This window comes from Aethalodelphis obliquidens, unplaced genomic scaffold, assembly GCF_003676395.1.
Source record: "Aethalodelphis obliquidens isolate GAN/ISIS:26980383/991018 unplaced genomic scaffold, ASM367639v1 scaffold5, whole genome shotgun sequence".
NCBI lineage: Eukaryota > Metazoa > Chordata > Mammalia > Artiodactyla > Delphinidae > Aethalodelphis > Aethalodelphis obliquidens.
In genome coordinates, this window is record NW_020837949.1 from 45,663,149 (window position 1) to 45,682,737 (window position 19,589).

At 41.2% G+C, this 19,589-nt stretch overlaps 1 protein-coding gene across 5 annotated transcripts in view; it reads left to right on the forward strand.

Moving 5' to 3' along the window:
• Positions 1 to 7,075, forward strand: part of NOD1 (nucleotide binding oligomerization domain containing 1) — a 91,914-nt gene extending 84,839 nt beyond the window's left edge. For all 5 annotated transcript variants that reach the window (XM_027102277.1, XM_027102276.1, XM_027102275.1 and 2 more), the window contains one exon: positions 4,979 to 7,075. In XM_027102277.1, the coding sequence (XP_026958078.1) occupies positions 4,979 to 5,051 (73 nt within the window). In that variant the 3' untranslated portion in view covers positions 5,052 to 7,075. The remainder of the gene's footprint in view (positions 1 to 4,978) is intronic.
• Positions 7,076 to 19,589: the final 12,514 nt, after the last annotated feature.

The window sequence follows — 19,589 nt, forward strand, 5'->3', positions numbered from 1 at the left end:
CATGGACATATATACACTACCAAACGTAAGGTAGATAGCTAGTGGGAAGCAGCCGCATAGCACAGGGAGATGAGCTTGGTGCTTTGTGACCGCCTGGAGGGGTGGGAGGCAGGGAGACGCAAGAGGGAAGAAATATGGGAACGTGTATATATATAACTGATTCATTTTGTTGTAAAGCAGAAACTAACACCATTGTAAAGCAATTATACTCCAATAAAGGTGTTAAAAATATAAAATAAAATAAAATATGATATCAGGAGTAAAAAATGTAGATCTTTTAGAATGTGTCTGAACTTAAATTATTATCAGTTTAAAGCAACTATATATAATTATGGGTCAACATATATGAACTCCATGGTAATCACAATTCAAAAGCCTACAATAGATACACAAAAACCAAAAAGAAAGGAACTCAAGTATACTATAAAGAAATGCATCAAACCACAATGGGAGAGACAAAAAGAAGAAGAAATGGACAAAGAAGAACTACAAAAACAACTGGAAAACAAGGAATAAAATGACAATAAGTACATACCGATCAGTAATTACCTTAAATGTCAGTGGACTAAATGCTCCCATCAAAAGATAAGGGGTGGCTTACTGGATAAAAAAGCAAGACCCTTCAATATGCTACCTACAAGAGACTCACTTCAGGGCAAAAGTCACATTCAGAGTGAAAGTGAGGGGATGGAAAAAAACTTCATTCACATGGAAATGACAAGATAGCAGGGGGAGCAATACTCGTATTAGACAAAATAAACTAAAACAAAGGCTAAAACAAAGACAAAGAAGGGCATTATATAATGATAAAGGAATCAATACAAGAAGAGGATATTACACTCATTAACATATACACCCAATACAGGAGCACCTAAATACATAAAGCAAATACTAAAAGACATAAAGGGAGAAACTGACAATAATACAATAGTGAGGTACTTTAACACCCTACTTACAACAATGGACAGATCATGCAGATAGAAAATCAGTAAGGCAGTAGAGGTCCTAAATGACACAGCAGACCAGTTGGACTTAATTGATATCTATAGGACACTACAGCCAAAAAAAGCAGAATACACATTCTTTTAAAGTGCCTATGGAACATTCTCTAGGATAGATCACATACTAGGTCACAAAACAAGCCTCAGCAAACTTAAGAGGATAGTAATTATATCAAGCATTTTTCCTGACCACAATAGTACGAAACTAGAAATCAACTACAGAAAGAAAAATGAGAGAACAACAAACATGTGGAGACTAAACAATATGCTACTAAAAAACCAATGGGTCAATGATGAACTCAAAGAGGAAATCAGAAAATACCTCAAGACCAACTGAAAATGAAAACACATTTTTCCAAAATCTCTGGGATGCAGCAAAAGCAGTTCTAAGAGGAAAGTTCATAGTGATACAGACCTTCCTCAGAGAATAAGAAAAATCTCAAACAACCTAACATACCACCTAAGGGAATTAGAAAAAGAAGAACAAAGCCCAAAGTCAGCAGAAGGAAGGAAATAATAAAGATTGGAGAGGAAATAAAAGAGATTTAAAAAAAAAGTAGAAAAGATCAATGAAACCAAGAGCTGGTTTTTTGAAAAGAGAAACAAAATTGATAAGCCTTTAGCCAGGCTCACCAAGAAGAAAAAAGAGTGGACCCAAATAAAATAAGAAATGAAAGGAGAAATAACAACTGATACCACAGAGATACAGAAAATCCTAAGAGAATACTATGAACATTTATATGCTCACAACTTGGACAATGTAGAAGAAATGGACAAATTTCTAGACACATATAGCCTACCAAGACTGAGTCAAGGAGAAACAGGCAATTTTAACAGACTGATCACTAGAAGTGAAGTGAAATTGAATCTTCAAACCAAACCAAACCAAACAAACAAAACTCTCAGCAAACAAAAGTCCAGGACCAGACAGCTTCACAAAGGAATTCTAGCAAACATATAAAGAACTTATACCTATCCTTCTTAAACTATTTCAAAAAATTGAAGAGGAGGGAACACTCCCAAATTTATTCTAGGAGGTCACTATTACCCTGATATCAAAACCAGACGACACTACAAAAAAGAAAACTACAGGCCAATATTTTTTATATAAATGCAAAAATCCTCAACAAAATATTAGCAAACTAAATCCAACAATACATAAAAAGGATCATACACCATGATAAACTAAATTTATTCCAGGACGCAAGGATGGGTCAACATACGCAAATCAATCAGTGATACACCGCATTAACGAAAGACAAAAGAAACCACATGATCATCTCAACAGACACAGGAAAAGCACCTGACAAGATTCAACATCCATTCATGATAAAAACTCTCATCAAAGTGGGTGGGTATAGAGGGAACATATTTCAACATCATAAAGGTCATTTGTGACAAACCCACAGCCAGTATAGTACTCAATGGTGAAAAGCTGAAAGCCTTTCTGCTAAATTCAGGAACAAGACAAAGATGTCCACTCTCACCACTTTGATTTAAAATAGCATTGGAAGTCCTAGCCACATCACTCAGACAAAAAAAAAGAAATAAAAGGTATCCAAATTGAAAGGGAAGAGGTAAAATTGTCACTATTTGCAGATGACATGATACTATATAGAAAACCCTGAAGTCTCCCCACAAAAACTTACAACTACTAAATGAATTCAGCAAGGTGGAAGTATACAAGATTAATATATAGAAATAGGTTGTGTTTCTGTAACACTGATGATGAAATATTAGAAAGAGAAAAGTTTTAGAAATCCCATTTAAAATCATGTCAGAGGGCTTCCCTGGTGGCGCAGTGGTTGAGAGTCCGCCTGCCGATGCAGGGGACACGGGTTTGTGCCCCGGTCTGGGAAGATCCCACATGCCGCGGAGTGGCTGGGCCCGTGACCCATGGCCCTGAGCCTGTGCGTCCGGAGCCTGTGCTCTGCAACGGGAGAGGCCACAACAGTGAGAGGCCCGCGTACCGCAAAAAAAAAAAAAAAAAAAAATATCATGTCAGAAAAATAAAATACCTAGGAATAAACTTAACCAAGGAGGTGCAAGACCTATACTCTATAGAACACTGATGATGGAAATTGAAGGTGATTCAAACAAATGGAAAGATATCCCATGCTCTTGGATTGGAAGAATAAATATTAAAATGGCCATACTGCCCAAAGCAATCTACGGATTTAATACAATACCTGTAAAAATACCCACGATATTTTTCACAGAACTAAAACAAATAATCCTAAAATTTATATGGAACCACAGTAGACCCTGAATTGCCAAAGCAATCCTGAGAAAAAAGAACAAATTTGGAGGTCTGACCCTCCTGGACTTCACACTATACTACAAAGCCACAGTAATCAAAACAGCACGGTATCAGCACAAAAACAAACAGATCAGTGGAACAGAATACAGAGCCCAGAAATAAACCCATGCACCTATGGTAAATTAATCTACAACAAAGGAGGTAAGAATATACAGTACAATGGAGAAAAGACAATGTCTTCAACAAGTGATGCTGATAAAACTGGTCAGCTACATGTAAAACAATGAGAACATTCCCTCCCATCATATACAAAAATAAACTCAAAATGGCTTAGAGACCTAAATGTAAGACTGGAAACCATAAAGTTCCTAGGAGAGAACATAGCGGGAACACTCTTTAACATCAATCATAGCAATATTTTTTCTTGGGTCAGTCTCCTAAGGCAAAAGGAATAAAAGCAAAAATAAACAAATGGGACCTAATTAAACTTAAAAGCTTTTGCACCATAAAGGAAACCATCGAAAAAATGAAAAGACAACCTACATAATGGGAGAAAACATTTGCAAATGATGCAATCAACAAGGGGTTAATGTCCAGAATATACAAACAGCTCATACAATTTAACATAAAAGAAAAAGCCCAATTAAAAAATGGGTATACGATCTGAATAGGTATTTTACCACAGAAGACTTACAGATGGCCAACAGGCACATGAAAAGGTGCTCAACATCGCTAATTATTAGAAAATGCAAATCAAAACCACAATGAGGTATCACTTCACGCCTGTTAGAATAGCTATCATCAAAAAGTCTACAAATAATGCTGGAAAGGATATAGAAAAAAGGGAACCCTTGTACACTGCTGGTGGGAATGTAAATTGGTGCAACCACTATGGAAAACAGTATGGAGGTTCCTTAAAAAACTAACAATAGAACTACCATATGATCTAGCAATTCCATTCCTGGGTATATATCCACAAAAAACTAAAACACCAATTTGGAAAGATACATGCACCTCGGTGTTCAAAACAGCACTATTTACAATAGCCAAGACAGGGAAGCAACCCAAGTGCCCATCGACAGATGATTGGATTAATATGTGATACACACACACACACACACACACACACACACACACACACTGGAATATTACTCAGCCATAAAAAAGAATGAAATATTACAATTTACAGCAACGTGGATGGATCTAGAGAAAATTATGCTAATTGAAATAAGTCAGAAGAAGAAAAACAAATACTATATATCAGTTACATGTGGAATCTAAAAATAATACAAATGCTTGTATATGCAAAACAGAAATAGACTCACAGATATAGAAAATAAACTTGTAGTTACCAAAGGGGAGAGGGACAAATCAGGGGTATGGGATTAACAGATACAAATTACTATATATAAAATAGACAAACAAGAATATCCTGTATAGCACAAGGAATTATATCCATTATCTTGTAATAACCTGTAACAGAATATTATCTGCAGAAATACTGAATCACCATGCTATACACCTGAAATTAACACAATACTATAAATCAACTATACTTCAATTTTAAAAAAGAAAAAAGTAAAAACAAGTGTTGGACAGATTCTGTTCCTTAATTTCAGGGTTGTGTGAAGCACAAGAGTGTGTTAGGAACACATAATGGGAAGGAGCATACAGTAGTCTCTCACACTTACTTGTGTTCTTTGTTTTTCTCCAACAGCTTAAACGGAAACTTGATAAAGCCAGAGGAGGCCAAAGTCTTTGAAGACGAGAAGCGGATTGTCTGTTTCTGAGGGGATTTTTTTCTGTGGGTGGATCTTGGCCATGGGGGTGACTCTGTGCAGTTGCCTGTCTTGGATGTCTGAAACATCCAGCGTCTGCCGAGGTGGAGCTTCCAGGATTCCTGCCTTCGTGGTGCAAAACGAGCTCTGTGCGGGCACTCTGATTGGCAGAGTCCCTGAGTAGCTGTTACAATTCTGCAGGAAAAGTATGAGCTGTTTTAGTGACTGTAAACATACTCTGAAGAGATGTTAATGCATGATTATTTTAATCTGAAATTAGAGGAATGAGACTTTGAGCTCATAGAAACGCCTGCCCAAAGACCAGGGAGAGTGAGTCGGTCACTGCCGCATTCAATGAAGAGTTGGGGACATGGTGCAAAGTTGGTGCCATGTTTCTTGGGGAAAAGGTGCTCAACGAACAAAAGTGTTTTACCTGCAATGTTCTCTTCCTCCTCAGTACTTCCCCATGTGTTGATATCATTCCCACTTCAGAGCTGTGGATACTGAGGGGGGGGGTACAGTGTGGGGATCTGACTCATCCAAGGTTCTGTAGGGACTTGGTGCCAAAGGAAGGACCCGCCATGGGCTTACGTCTTAGTCCTGGAGTCTCACCGTCTGCTGACAAAGATCGCAGGATGCCCTCCTCTTAGCCAGTCTGAGGGACAGGACAATGCCTTCGTAATGCTGAGGCTCCACTCAGGGCTTTCGTGGGTCGGGGCTGACCTTCGGAAGACTGATGCTGTGGGCAGAGGTTCTCTGTCCCAGGAAGAAGAATCAGCGCCGTCCTTCAAAAGGAATAAGGCCTGGCTTGCCCATGTGGCTCCGGCATCCAAACAGGAGCTTCTCTCTCTCTCTCTCCTACCCTTTTGAGGAAGGGAAGTCTCTTCCTGCCCTCGAGCAGTTGTGCGAGTGACTGAGTTGGAGGCAAGGCAAGCCGCTGAGAACCCAGCAAGCACGTCAGACCCCTGCCACCATGGCGGGCACCTGGTGGATGCTAAGTGGGGGAAAGGAGGTTTCACCAGAGAACTTGTTCTTTTGCCAATTCATTTGTTAGTAAAATACTGAAAACACTCATTTTTTCTAACTGCCTGAGCCTGGGATTTTAAAAAGGGACTCGGCCTGGCAAGCACACTGTGACCCCTTCAGAGGCACTTACTGCATGGGGTGGGGCCCTGGGGTGACGTGCTACGAGGAGAGCCTGACGAGGGAAGGCAAGAGGCATCCTCAGTGTGATCCTTCGCAGGCCTCTCTACCCACCAAGGGACCGAAAAAAGCAGAGGAAGCATCTGAGGCCTCTCCATTTGACCACTCGATCCACACCGGTGGCTTCTCAGAGGGAGTAACTTGAGTCCCCAGTGGCTGGGGCCAGGGTACGCTGGCATGGCCGAACCTCATCCCTCAGCACCGTGCCATGATGGGCCCTGGCAGGCCGGGTTTGACGTCCACTATCTTCCTCGGCTGTTCACTGCCGAGGGGAGGACAGAGGTGGGCCTGGACCCGCTGTGGCAAGAGGCACCGAGCTGACAGGGGCCAAGCATGAGAGGGGCAGGGGTGAGGGGGCCCTCCAGCAGTACCTTGGAGTTCTCAGAAGTCCAGCCTGACTTTATACAGCAGCCCCAGTTAGGAAGGGTACAATTCAGGAAGTTGGTCCTGAAAGTTAGGGGGAAAATCCTGTGACAGTCACTCAGCACATGGGGGCCATTCCCCTAAGGCACTGCTTTGGCGGCTCCTACCCACTCTGCCCACACCCCCAGATTAGGGTATTTGCCTAATAGCCCCTGAGGCAGCAACTCTCTACCAGAGATTCTGGGCAGCAGATATGCCCAGAAAGCACAAAGGAATGAGCACTGGTCAAGGGTGCTTCAGACTTCAGGCTTGCCGAGTGAGAGAAGCACACTTCTCAGCTGACAAATTCATACTTTATTAAGCTGCTAAAACTAAACTTTTGAGAGTCTAAAATGTATCCAGAAACTACCAAATATTACTGCTTTTAGAGACTACCAAAATTAAAACTGCTGCCTCTAAGGGAAACTGAATTTGTGTGTTATTGGCTTAAATTCTAACTTGGAAATACTTTAGTCTTTTAGATGGTGAATGATAGATTTTCTATTTTTCTTATAAAAGTAAAATCAGGCTCCTAATTCACTAAAGTTCTCCATTACCCACAGGTGAGCTTCTGTGCAGAGAAGTGGAGACTTTTCCTAATTAAGAAAAAGATAACAGAAAATTTGGGGAAATAAAGGAATTCCACAAACTTAAGATATGACTCTTTCTTTCCACAGGAACTGAGTTGATTTAGGGAGAGAAACTATAGCTCCTGTATTTCAGAACTACATTTATGGCTTGTCCTTGCTGATTTGGAACTTATTAAAATAAGCCATGTCAAATCACTGTGGGGCTTTGGGTCACATTTTAAGACTGTCAGAATCTCAATTTCCTCCTTGAAAAACAGGAATCCCAGAGTACTGACTCCCAGGGTTGCTGTGAGGATTAAATGAGCTGAAGCGTGGAAAGCAGTTAGCACAATGCCCAGTGCAGGGTCAGTGCTCAATATACAATAGCATTAAACCAACGTTTCTCATTTCTGCTCACAATGGCACCCCCAGGCGTCCTCTTTACACTCTTAGGCTTAGGGAACTTCCCAACAAGGTCAAATATGGGACTGGAAGTTCTCAAAGTCAAGTCTAAAAACATTCAACATCAAGCTTCCTGCAATATCCTGGCTCTGTCAGTGAAAAGCATAGCTGTTAGTTGTCATCATTCTTACCAAAGAGCCCTACCATTTGTCACTCACTGAACAGAGGGAGGCACATCCAGGTCTTCACTGCACAGTAAGAGCAGAGCAGGAGCCGGCACCACTGCACAAAGCCAGGCTCTCCAGCCTTTGCCAGGTGTCCCTTTCAGCTGCCCAACTGGGAAGGAGCATTTGGCTCACTGGTGTTTTCATCCACTTCCAGGTGTTACACACATCTATTTCCAGTAACAATTGCTCACTTACAGGAAAAAAAAAAATCCTTGCTCTGGAGCTGAAAGGCAGAACCATGACCATTATCCCAGGTCCACAGAGAGGAATTTTAATGAAAGTGGAATTAGCTGGTAAGGAGGACAAAGCTCATGTTACCACACAGATGGGCTGGCAGCAGAGCTGCAGGGCCCAGGGGCCATCCCAGCGTGATTCTCACTTAAAACTGAATTAACTGCACCCAAGACCAGCTTAAAACTTTTAGAAGCACTAAGTACTGAAAAGATTACAGGCCCCCGATGATCTGTAATGAAAAAAAAAAAAAAGATTTTAAACAATAGTAAATTATAAAATAAGTTCAAGGATGTTAAGTTTCTGATTTTCCCCAAGACTACTCAGGTGCTTTTTTGGGCAAATAACAAATATCGAAATAACTCGAATTTTTTTCCTTGACTTTTTCTGTCACATTTGTGTTGCAAAAGCAGTATCACAATGTTAAAGGAAAAGATTCAAATAACGCTTATAATAACACAATGCTAACACAGCTACTTATTTTTGCATGCTATTTTTCCATATTTTGCCTACTCGGAGACTTTTTTGTTGTGGTAAAATACACATAATATACAATTTACCATCTTAATCATTTTTAAGTGTACATTTCAGTGGTATAAACACATCCATATGTTGTGTAACCATCACCAACGCCGATCTCCAGAATTACTCTTCTTGTAAAACCAAAATTCTATACTCATTAAACAATAATTCCCCATTTCCCCATCCCCCAAGCCCCTGGCAACCACCCTTGTACTTACTTTCTCTATGATTCTGACTATCCCAGGTCCCTCATATAAGTGAAGCCATACAGTGTTTGTCTTCTTATGACTGGCTTATTTCACTTAGCATGATGTCCTCAAAGTTCATCCATGTCAGAATTTCTTTTTTAAGGTTGACTATTTTGACATCTTTTTACATAGTTATAATCACAGTGTACACCTGCAATTTCTTTCAATCATTTTCCCACATTGTTAACCTTTATAATTATCATTTGTATTCTATTGGTTTGATAATCTGCTCAATTATGTTCCAAGTGTTAGATGGACATTCAGGTTTCCAGACTGGCTGTGGTGGTTGTGGTGATTCTTACAGACATTTCTATGGAAGTAGAAAGTTCTTTAGGATTATTTCTTTGCAGCGGGATTAGCAAGTCAAAGATTCTTGCTATGAATTTTTTTTTTTTCCAATCTACGTGAACCCGTCAAGTATAGGAGTCTAATAAATGGTTTGGAAGCAGGTGGAAGTTACAGAACAATGTCATGTCTTCTTTGAATACGAATGAGACTCCCTGCCCTGGACCGTTCACCCTAGATGGTACCCAGGCACTGCCCACACACATAGATGTGTTACAGCCACAGGCAGGCGCTGGTAATAACTACAGCTGCAGGGAATAATGAGTAACCCATAAATCAGCATGTTTTCAAGTGGCACTGTGAAGATAGTCACTTATAACTGGGTAGGTGTATCTTCAAAATCAGTCTTCCTTGATTTTAAGCATTTGTATGTGTGCGTGTGTCTTTGCCTAAACAAACCCAGTCTGACTGAACCCATTAGCACTGTGTCAAATGGAAACTGGTTCTTCCCAACAACCCTGTCCAGTAGGGGTTACTTCCCGAGTGAGGAAACTGAGAACTAGTGAGTGTGGATATGTATCTTGTTTTACTAATGAGGATGCCTATAAAAATGGGGGTGGTGGTGGTGAAGCAACACCCTTTAGGAAAGGGATTTTGGCAAATGCAGAAGGTTGGACCTGGTAATATCTAAGATTTTGAGCTCACTTAGTTCACCCCTCTTACCCTGCCAGCGCAGACACTGGCGTCAGAGAGCAAAGCGACTTGCCCAAGGCCACACGCTGTATTATCACTACGGCAAGAACCCGAACACAGGCCTTCTGCTGGCTTTATTTTCCCTCTGTTCTGATAGTTTGTGACCTTCAGTTCATTCTCCAACTGACCTTTTTTCTGCCAAGCCTCTTAAACCTGATCCCAATTCACTAGGGCAAGTTAAACAAAATGAACTCTCCCCCCAAGGACACAGGTGGGGTCTCTTTAGTGCCCCTTTGGGAAGCCTGGTCTCTTCTGTATTAATGGTGCTAAAATTTACAGACTCTGGAATCACGTTTACAAGCCTCACTGACAGAGTCACAAGGCTAGGAACACCCTGGAAAACGTCAGGTGACACAAGAGTCTGGATTTTCAGAGCCCACGTATCTTCTACCCCCAACCATGGGACTGGACTAAAGGAAGTAGGTGCATTCTGGAGAGCTCGAGAAGGTCGTATTGGGATTATTTTCATCACAAGAGGGCAGCACGTATCCAGCAGTTAGTCCATTATGTAAGTGGCCTAAAGGATTCAACTGCTTAGGAGGCCTGATGACTGACCCAATGTTCTACTTACATAAAAATCCCAAGTACATGGTGTTAAGAGCAACTTCATTGTAAGCCCATTCATCCATGACTTCAAAGACAGTGTTAAGTTAGGGAGAGTTGGCCCCAAGGCATATAAACAGCAGAGTTACAGCAAGCTCTGTGGGTACTGAAGATCTGGGTTCAAATTCCAGTGGTACCAGAATTTGTGTGACCTTGGACAAGTGACTTGGCTTTCCTGTGCCTGAGCTTACCATCTGTAATAATAGTGCGCCCTTTGCAGGGTTGTTTGGTTATGAGAAGTAATTAATATATGTAAAGCACTTAAAACAGTGCCTGACATGTAGTAGAGCTCCAGAAGTAGCAACGTTGGTTATCTAATCAGACCTTTCCCTTCTAGCATGACCTTAATGAGCATCAGGGATAGGGCAAAAGAGGAGACTGTGCTAGGCCATCCTTCCCACACTTAGGAGCCCCTCTGAAACAACACTGCCATTTTCGAACTCATAGCAAAGTCTAGACTTATATGCTGCTGAGAGACCAGAAGCCATTTCCAAGGCCAAATACCTGTGGGGTAAGAACTAACCATTCCCTATACCTGATATTGTCTTCATTTTTATTTTGTTAAGGACCTGCATGTCCAGGTCCTATTCAGAAGCAGGGATTAGGAAAGCTAAAAGTCTACTTGCATTTTAATCTGATTTCACAGATGTTAAGAGTGTACTATCTGGCTTTCCACACTAAAATTGTATGGCTGAAGGTCACTTCTTTCTTTGATGTCAGCATGTGGTTCTGTGTCTAGCATTCTTTTCATTCAACATTGCTACTGATCCCCCTGCCTGCAGCAGAAATGAATAATGGGAGTCTTGAGAGGTAGCAGGAGAGAAGAGTAGGGAGGGAGGTAGCTAAGAACAGAACACAGCAAAACAAATCGGGAGGGTGGAAGGTGGGTGGTTTAACTACTGGAATCCGAACTCCCACCCAATTCATACTGTCCTATTGCCGTGTCCAGGAACTGGCTGCGTGTGTCTGAGGCCATCAGCCTGGCCTCCTGGGCACTGAATCTGTATGGGGCCAGAAGCTCATCACCTACTGAGCAGCTCTGGGGGACGGCCCAGCTGCCCACCGCTGCTTTTAGATCTCCCAGTGGATACTCACTAGACAACATGTGAGATCTTTTTCCTTCTGCTGAGTCAACACACATTTCCAGTTCGTCTTCCCAGGGGGACCCACTGGTGATCAACAAAATCCTTCCATTTGAATCAACAGGTCCAGTGTTTCTCAACTTTTTTTTTTGTTACCGCCCTGTAAGGAGACTTTTAAGACATATTTACCTAAAGCCCTTTGCCACCATGAAATTCTAATACCACAAATATACTGTATTTCTGTTTAGGTACCCTGGCCATGCAGGCCGTTTTTTGTCCCCCAAGAACCAATTTTTACCCCCTTGGGGTGATATCCCTCCTGTTGAGAGTCAAACCCTAGATAATTCTTGTCACTCTTGTCAACTCCAAGAACCCCTCTGTCACCCTAAAGGCTGTTTGCCTTTCTACACAATTATTCAGTTTCTAATTCTAGAAATCTTAATAGTTGTACATTTAATATTCTCATGCATTCTTTTCACTCTTTTTATCTGTCCTGAAAACAATTTTATCCTATGTAAAACTTTGCTTAGGTTACTTTAAAAAATGCTGTTTGTAAAAGGGGAACAGTCCATCCTTACAGGGACAGTTAAAGTCTGAAGCACTCTGGCACCAGCAGCTTCAGAGATGAACTTCTATGGTGTGTCCACAGCGACCGACAGCAGGCTTCGGGCAGATCTTGAGGCTGAGCAAGCGTGCCTTTGCTGTTATCCCACTTCTCTCTCTCACTTCCTGGTTCCCCCACCTGCACACCCTCTCTAAGAAACCCAGGAATATCCAGAATTCCCCCTTCGAAAGAGAACCCAGGCCTCTGCCCACCACAGGCTGCCGACCTCCCACATCAGCCCTCCCCACGCACCACCGCTACACTCAGCTAAATATTAGAACATTACGCCAACTCAACTAATTCAGAATAAAATGGAATTAATAGGATTACCTCTGTCAGATGGTTTACATTTCAGAAGAGAAGCTGGCTGATCAAAATACTCTCCAATTAGACACATAAACCCAGAGAAACCTCAGATCAAATTAATGTTCGCGTTCTCTCAGCTGTCTCCCTCACAATCCCAGAACCTGGTTGGCTCTTCTGAAAGGTCTTATCCCTGCAATGTTTTGGCAGAGCTGAGAAAGTCCATCCGTCCATCCAGCCATCTCACAAATAAATACTGAACACCTACTTCATGCCAGGCACTGTGGGCTGCTAGGAATACGATGGTTAGTGTCAAGTCTGGGACTGTATTTTAGTCCACTCACAAGTTATTTAATAAGTCAGACACTGTTTCATGGATGCTAGCATGAGACCTGAGACTCCTGGGTCAGAGACACAGTACTTTATTATTCACAGAACAACAAACAGCCAATGGTGAATAAAGAGGTTTCAATAAGGAGATTACAGTCGAACTGCTGAATGTTTTTGTAAGTCAAAGTAATAACGTTAGTCCTAAAAAATGCCCGAGGATTTAGTGACATACAGTTTATGGCTCACCTTAGTAACAGCTGTTTTGTTAAACTGACAGCAGGGAAGCCACTGGAGTGGGCTGAGAAGTAACTGGAAAATGAGAATCTCTTTCAAGAAATATCATGTGAAGCAGAAAAGATAAGACAGTAGCTCAAAGGGGAGATGGAATCTAGGGAGGGTTCCCTCGTCCAACTTAAGATGAGAAGGAGTTAAATGTTCATGGAAAAGACGTAATTGGGAGGGAGAGGTGAGTACAGAAGAGAGAAGGAGTAAATGAGAATGCAAGGTTCCTCAGAAGATGAGGAGGCTGGGATCTCCAGCACAGGTGAGAGGCTGACCTTCGTACAGGAAGAAGGGCTGTGCCATTTCAAGAGTGAGAAAGGAGAAGACAGTGCAGACTAGATGGGCCTGTGAGGTTAAGGGTAAGGTGTTGATGCCACTACCAACGTCCAGGGTTAATGCAAGGTTTTACTGTTAAATAATTATCTTTTCAGGGGGAAATCAGAAAGCAAAAACAGAGTAGAACATATTTATTCTAAACGTGGAAACATTTTTCAGGAGGATTTTTGCCCACTTCAATTCCTTTTGTGTTCAGGGAAAAAAAAAAAAAAAAAGGTATTAAGTAAGAAGCATTTGCAGTCTTCTCCCAACTCCCTCTCCTCAGGAGGACGGCTCCAGGGCCTATCACCACTGAACAGAAGGAAAGACGTGAGGGACACCAAGAGATTATTATTATCATTATGGCAAATTCCTACAGAGGCTGACAATATACCAGACCCTCTTCTAATCATTTATAGATACTCATTGTTTCTTTACTCCTTACGATAACCACAGGAGGAAAGTGAGCTACAGAGAGTTTAAAGTAACTTGCCCAAGGTCGCACAATAAGTGAGATGGCAGATACTCTAACAGACAGTCCGGCTCCAGAGTTTGTATGTTTAACCACTTACACTAAGCTGCGGCTATTAACACGTACATAATAAAGAGATAACCTGTAGATGAGGAGAGACAAGGGGCCCTGCAAGGGAGAGATATGAGAGACAATTTGGGGGAGATAACAGAGGGAGGAAGAAGAAATGAAAAGAAAAATGAGACACTGAGAGAACTGGGGAAAGTATTTCCATCCTCCCTCCAAGTTTTATTACGAAAGATTTCAAACCTACAGAAAACTTGACATAATACAATGAACATTCATATCCTACATATATTAACAAGTATTAACATGGCACCATATTTAACGTTCTATATTTTCCACATATTTTTTCTTTTTGTATAGCATTTGAAAGTTGCTATACAACTTTCAAATGAGACTTTATCTCAATATTTTAGCATGCATCTCCTAAGAAAACAGGCAATCTCCTACAAACCTAAGTCTATAATGTATTTGTAAATATTTCATTCTCACATACAGGTCTGAAGAGTAGTTAAAAATAAAATTGTCCATTATACCTCAAGAAAGCTGAAATTTAAAAAGAAAATCAGTATGACCTCTTATAACCTGGGTTAGGCTCTGAACTAAGGGCTTTTTTAGATACTTTATCTCATTTAATCCTCACAACAGCCCTATGAGTTAGGTTGTGGTAATTATTCCCATTTTATAGGTGAAGAAACTGAGGTACCGAGTAGTTAACTTGCCCAGGGTCACACAACAAGCAGAAATGACAGGATGTGAACCTGCACATTCTGGCTCCAGAACTCAGGCCTTTAACCACCATATCAATAGCATTGTGGAGGTAAGGCACTGCAGAGTACTTTGCCCTGAGCAGTGGAGGAAAGCATTCTGCCCTTACAGGTGGTTAAATGTGGCCTAATAAAGGAAAAGTTAAGGAAAGTGAAGAAGTACTGAACTTAGAACTTAATCATTTTCTTACAAGTTACTCTAAATAAGGGTGAAACTAACCCTTTAAAGACTGTTTTAAAGTATGGATTTGGCTACAAATCCATAGGATCTTGATAAATTGGATTCATTAAACCTCAGGTAAATTTAGGCCATAAGCTACAACATCTCTGTTATAGTGCCAATGCTATGAATTTATCATGTATTGGTAAATATTTCACTTCTTATATATAAACCTGAAATGTAATTTTAAAACAAAATCAATATAATTTTTATTAAAACCAACCCCGATATTACAACTTGATTCAAGGGTTATGAAAACAGCCTTAAAGCTGCACTCTAGGGCTTCCCTGGTGGCACAGTGGTTAAGAATCCGCCTGCCAATGCAGGGGACATGGGTTCGAGCCCTGGCCCGGGAAGATCTCACATGCCGCGGAGCAACTAAGCCTGTGCGCCACAACTACTGAAGCCCGCGTGCCTAGAGCCCGTGCTCCTCAACAAGAGAAGCCACAGCAATGAGAAGTCCTTGCACCGCAACTTAGAGTAGCCCCCCACTCGTCGCAACTAGAGAAAGCCCGCGCACAGCAATGAAGACCCAGCACAGCCAAAAATTAATAGAAAAAAAAAAAAAAGCTGCACTCTATTGTCAAATATGCGACTGAGCTGTTGTACATATGTGAACGATTTGCCTAATTTGTGCATTAGTACTGTTAGTATATATGGGAGAGTGCTGCAGTAAATGCTCCTTAATAAATTACATTTCCCTCTACCTCTGTGACTTGCATTGGATAATGGTACACTGGCAAACACACGCAAGCAGAAGCCTGAAAAGTACTTGCAGATCGGGGCTTGCCCGCTCTTGCTGCAGAGAACACTTCCACTACCACGTGAATAACCCCAGGCAAACCTGCTGGAGACACGTGGTCCAGCCAGCAGCCATTCTTATCTCCAGGCATGTGAGGCAGGCAATGCTAGACCAGTCAGCCCCCAGCTGACCCACCTGCTGATTGTAGTTGCATGAACAAGTATAGGCAAGAGCCTAAGTTTCTGATTCACAGAATCATGAGTTAAGACTGTGGTTTTAAGCCACTAAAATTTTGAGGTGTTTGTTACCCGGGAAAGCATAATTGAAATAGTACATAAAAATTAAGGAAGGCTAACTACTGTAATAAATAGACCCCTAAATACATAATGGCTTAAATACAACAGAAGTTTATCTCCTGCTCATATAAATAGTTCAAGGAGATTTGAGATTGGTGGCAGGGGCCTCTGTCAGGGACCCAGGCTGTCAGTTTTTGCCATCGTCAACATGTGGCTTCCAAGGTCACTTTAGGCACCATAAACTAAATAGCAGAAGCAGAGCATAGAGGACAGCAAATGGGAAATTTTATTGGGCCTGGCCAAGAAATAGGGCATAACTCTTCTGTTCACCTTTTATAGGTAGAACTCAACCATGTGGCCAAGCCTAACTGCAGTGAAGGAGTCTAGTCATGTGCCTAGCAATAGGAGAAAACGGTTTGATGAACAACTCACAGCTTGATGCTATAGAACTGTATTGGATTTTTAGGAAACAAAAATCATGCCTGTCAGGTCCAGCATGGCAGAGTGGGAAAACAGACTGAGGAGTAGAAAGATCTGGGTAGGATTTTGGTTCTTATTAACTGTGTAACCTGAGCAAATGACCTAATCCATGTAAATTCTTATTTCTTCCTCTACAAAATAGGGAAATTACCGTCCTCAGTGGGTTGTTGTGAGGTTTAAATGTCAAGTATTTGGTAGAGTGTCTGGCACGTGATAGGCATTCAATAAATGGGAGCTGATGGCATTATTATTATAACTAAATTGAGTAGTGTGAGAAATCAAAGAATATGGAGAGAAATAAAGAGCAACATTAAGGTATCTACATAGCAGGAGGACTGTCGTGACAGTTCCAAGTGTAAATCATGAAAGTCTAACAAATCAGTCTTATCACAAAAGGAGGGGATTTATTAGAAGGACAGAAAGACCGGGTGTAGCTCTCAACGTCAGACAGACCTGCTGAACTGGAACCTCTTCCAGGACTTTGGAAACTAAAACTTCCTTTTTCATGTTATGTAACTTTGCTTCATGCTCCTCGATTACAAATACACCTTTTGCATGTTTCAACAGCCTCCAGAATTGCTTATTTTTAAATGTGTGATAATGTTATTGTGGTTATAAAGAGTCTCTACCTTTTACACATACATATTGAGTACTTAACAGATGAAACTGTATCAAGGTTTTGCTTTAAAATAATGCATTTAAAATACATTTGGGGAAGGAAGGTGGAGAACATACATTGCAGGATTGGCCTTGGGCTGATAATTGCTAAAGTCAGGGGATGGGTACATGGGAGTTCACTATTGTATTCTCATTACTTTTGTATACATTTGAAAATTTCCACTAAACAAACAAATGAGGGAAAACAAAAGCCCAAGACCGATCTCATCTTGGCCTAGAGATTCAAGAAGAAAGAGGGATGGACTTGATTGGCCCACCTTACTGTTTTACCTGTGATTTTCTGCTTTGGTGAAAACTTTATCTAAAAGGGAAGCACTGCTATGCTATGCATTATCATCTACCTGGCTACAGTCTTTCTGGATTTTGAGGGATATGGCTAAAATGATGTATAGAAATCAAGACTTGATAGGCCTAGGTGAACTCAATTACAACCTCTCCTAGGCCTACTGATTGCTAGAACACTTCCCCATTCTCCTCACATCCTATCACCTTAAGAAAAGCAGACAGGGCTTCCCTGGTGGCGCAGTGGTTGAGAGTCCACCTGCCGATGCAGGGGACACAGGTTCGTGCCCCGGTCCGGGAGGATCCCACATGCCGCGGAGCGGCTGGGCCCGTGAGCCATGGCCGCTGAGCCTGCGCGTCCGGAGCCTGTGCTCCGCAGCGGGAGAGGCCACAACAGTGAGAGGCCTACGTACCGCAAAAAACAAAAACAAAACAAAATTTAAAAAGAGAAAAGCAGACAGCTATTTTGGCAGTGCTTTCCTCAAGCACCATCATGTTTAATGGAGTCTCAGGAGAGAACAGGTTGGAGAAAAAAGCATGAGAACCACAAAAATTATGGATCTACTTTCTAGTGATGGAAACAATAAGCTTTCAGAATAGTCACATTGTGTATTGAGGGCATCGAATCGAATCAGAATATCCAGCACATAAAAGATCCTCTGGTCAGCAGCACAAAACAAAAGGAGAAAGCCTGAGAACTAGTTACTATTTCTTTCTCATAAGATGTATTTTCTGAAGGAAAAAAAAAAAATCACTTTCTCTTTATGACACCGAAGGTGTGCATAGGTTTTGTAATCATGTTCTAGGAAGTGGCTGATCTCATCTGTTACAATGATCACATGAAAAATAAGGACCGGGGGGAAAGATATTGATAACTTTAGAGAAGAAGTCTAGGGATACAGGGAGCAAGAGTTTGTCGGCCACAGTCTAGTACTTGGTCCAAAAGGAAAGAGTGTATTTGGACTATTAAAAAGTTGTATTTTTACAGTTAAAATCTTTGCTAATTAGTCTCAAAATCATGTTTTATATCCAAATCAGATTCTTAATTTTCACAAATGTGGCAGATTGTCTTTCCTAAAGATGGATACAACAGTATATCCCATTCCACGTGCCTTTTTTTTTTTTTGGACTGTGTAACATTGATGTTTCTTCTATTGGGTGGTGGGGTCTACACCTTCTACCTGTGAACCTAGGAAGACCTCTGTGTCCTCCTCAACCAAGAATGTACAGTGGAAGTGACTCTACGTGACTTTGAGACAAGGTCACAAGAAACTCATGCACTCCTTTCTGCCTTGCTCTCTTGAGACAACTGCCCTTGGAACCAAGCCACCACACTGTGAGGAAGCCAAGCAGCTACATGGACATGCTATGTGTAGGTGCTCCGGCAAACAGCCCCAGCAAACAGTCAACATCAACCACCAGATGTGACTGAGCACTCAGTTGACTCCAGCCCCAACCAGCTGAGAAGCTCCCAGCACTAGCTAATACTGCATGGAGCAGAGATGAGCTGTCTCTGACAATCCTAGTCCAAACTGCAGATCTGTGAGTAAAATGACTGTCATTATCTTAAGCCACTAAGGGGTGCTTTATAACTGGAAGAATAAATATGACAAATTAAGTTAGTAAAGCTTTTGACGTTTTGTACTTGGTGAAATGATAAGAAAATGTCAAATGAATATGAATAAAATGTAATATTTTGAAGCAATCAGGAGATATAAATTAGATTTTTATGTAGCAGCACAGATCTCAAAAACACAGTAAAAAGTTAATAATCATTAATTTTCAATAATAATCATTGAATGATATACAATGAACATTTATTTACATTTTAAGAATGCACTCAAAGCAATCCTATGCATCTTTCAAAGATTCATAAAAATCTATAGAATCTAAATATATGGAAGGTAGATCTGAAGGACACATATTAAATAATAAGGTGTATGTCTTATGGGAGTGGGAATGGGGATAAAGAGAGAAAATATTGTTTTAAAAGAAGAAGAACAACAAAAAGAGTGTTATGTAATTACTAAACTTAATTCACATTTCCTTCTGTCACACAGCTAAAATCTACTTCCCAGCCTCTTAGGTGTAGCCACATGACTGTGTCCTAACCAATGGAATGTAGGCAGAAGTGATAAATGCTGTCTCCAGGCCAGGCCCCTAGAAAAGGAAAAAGAGCCTTGGCTACT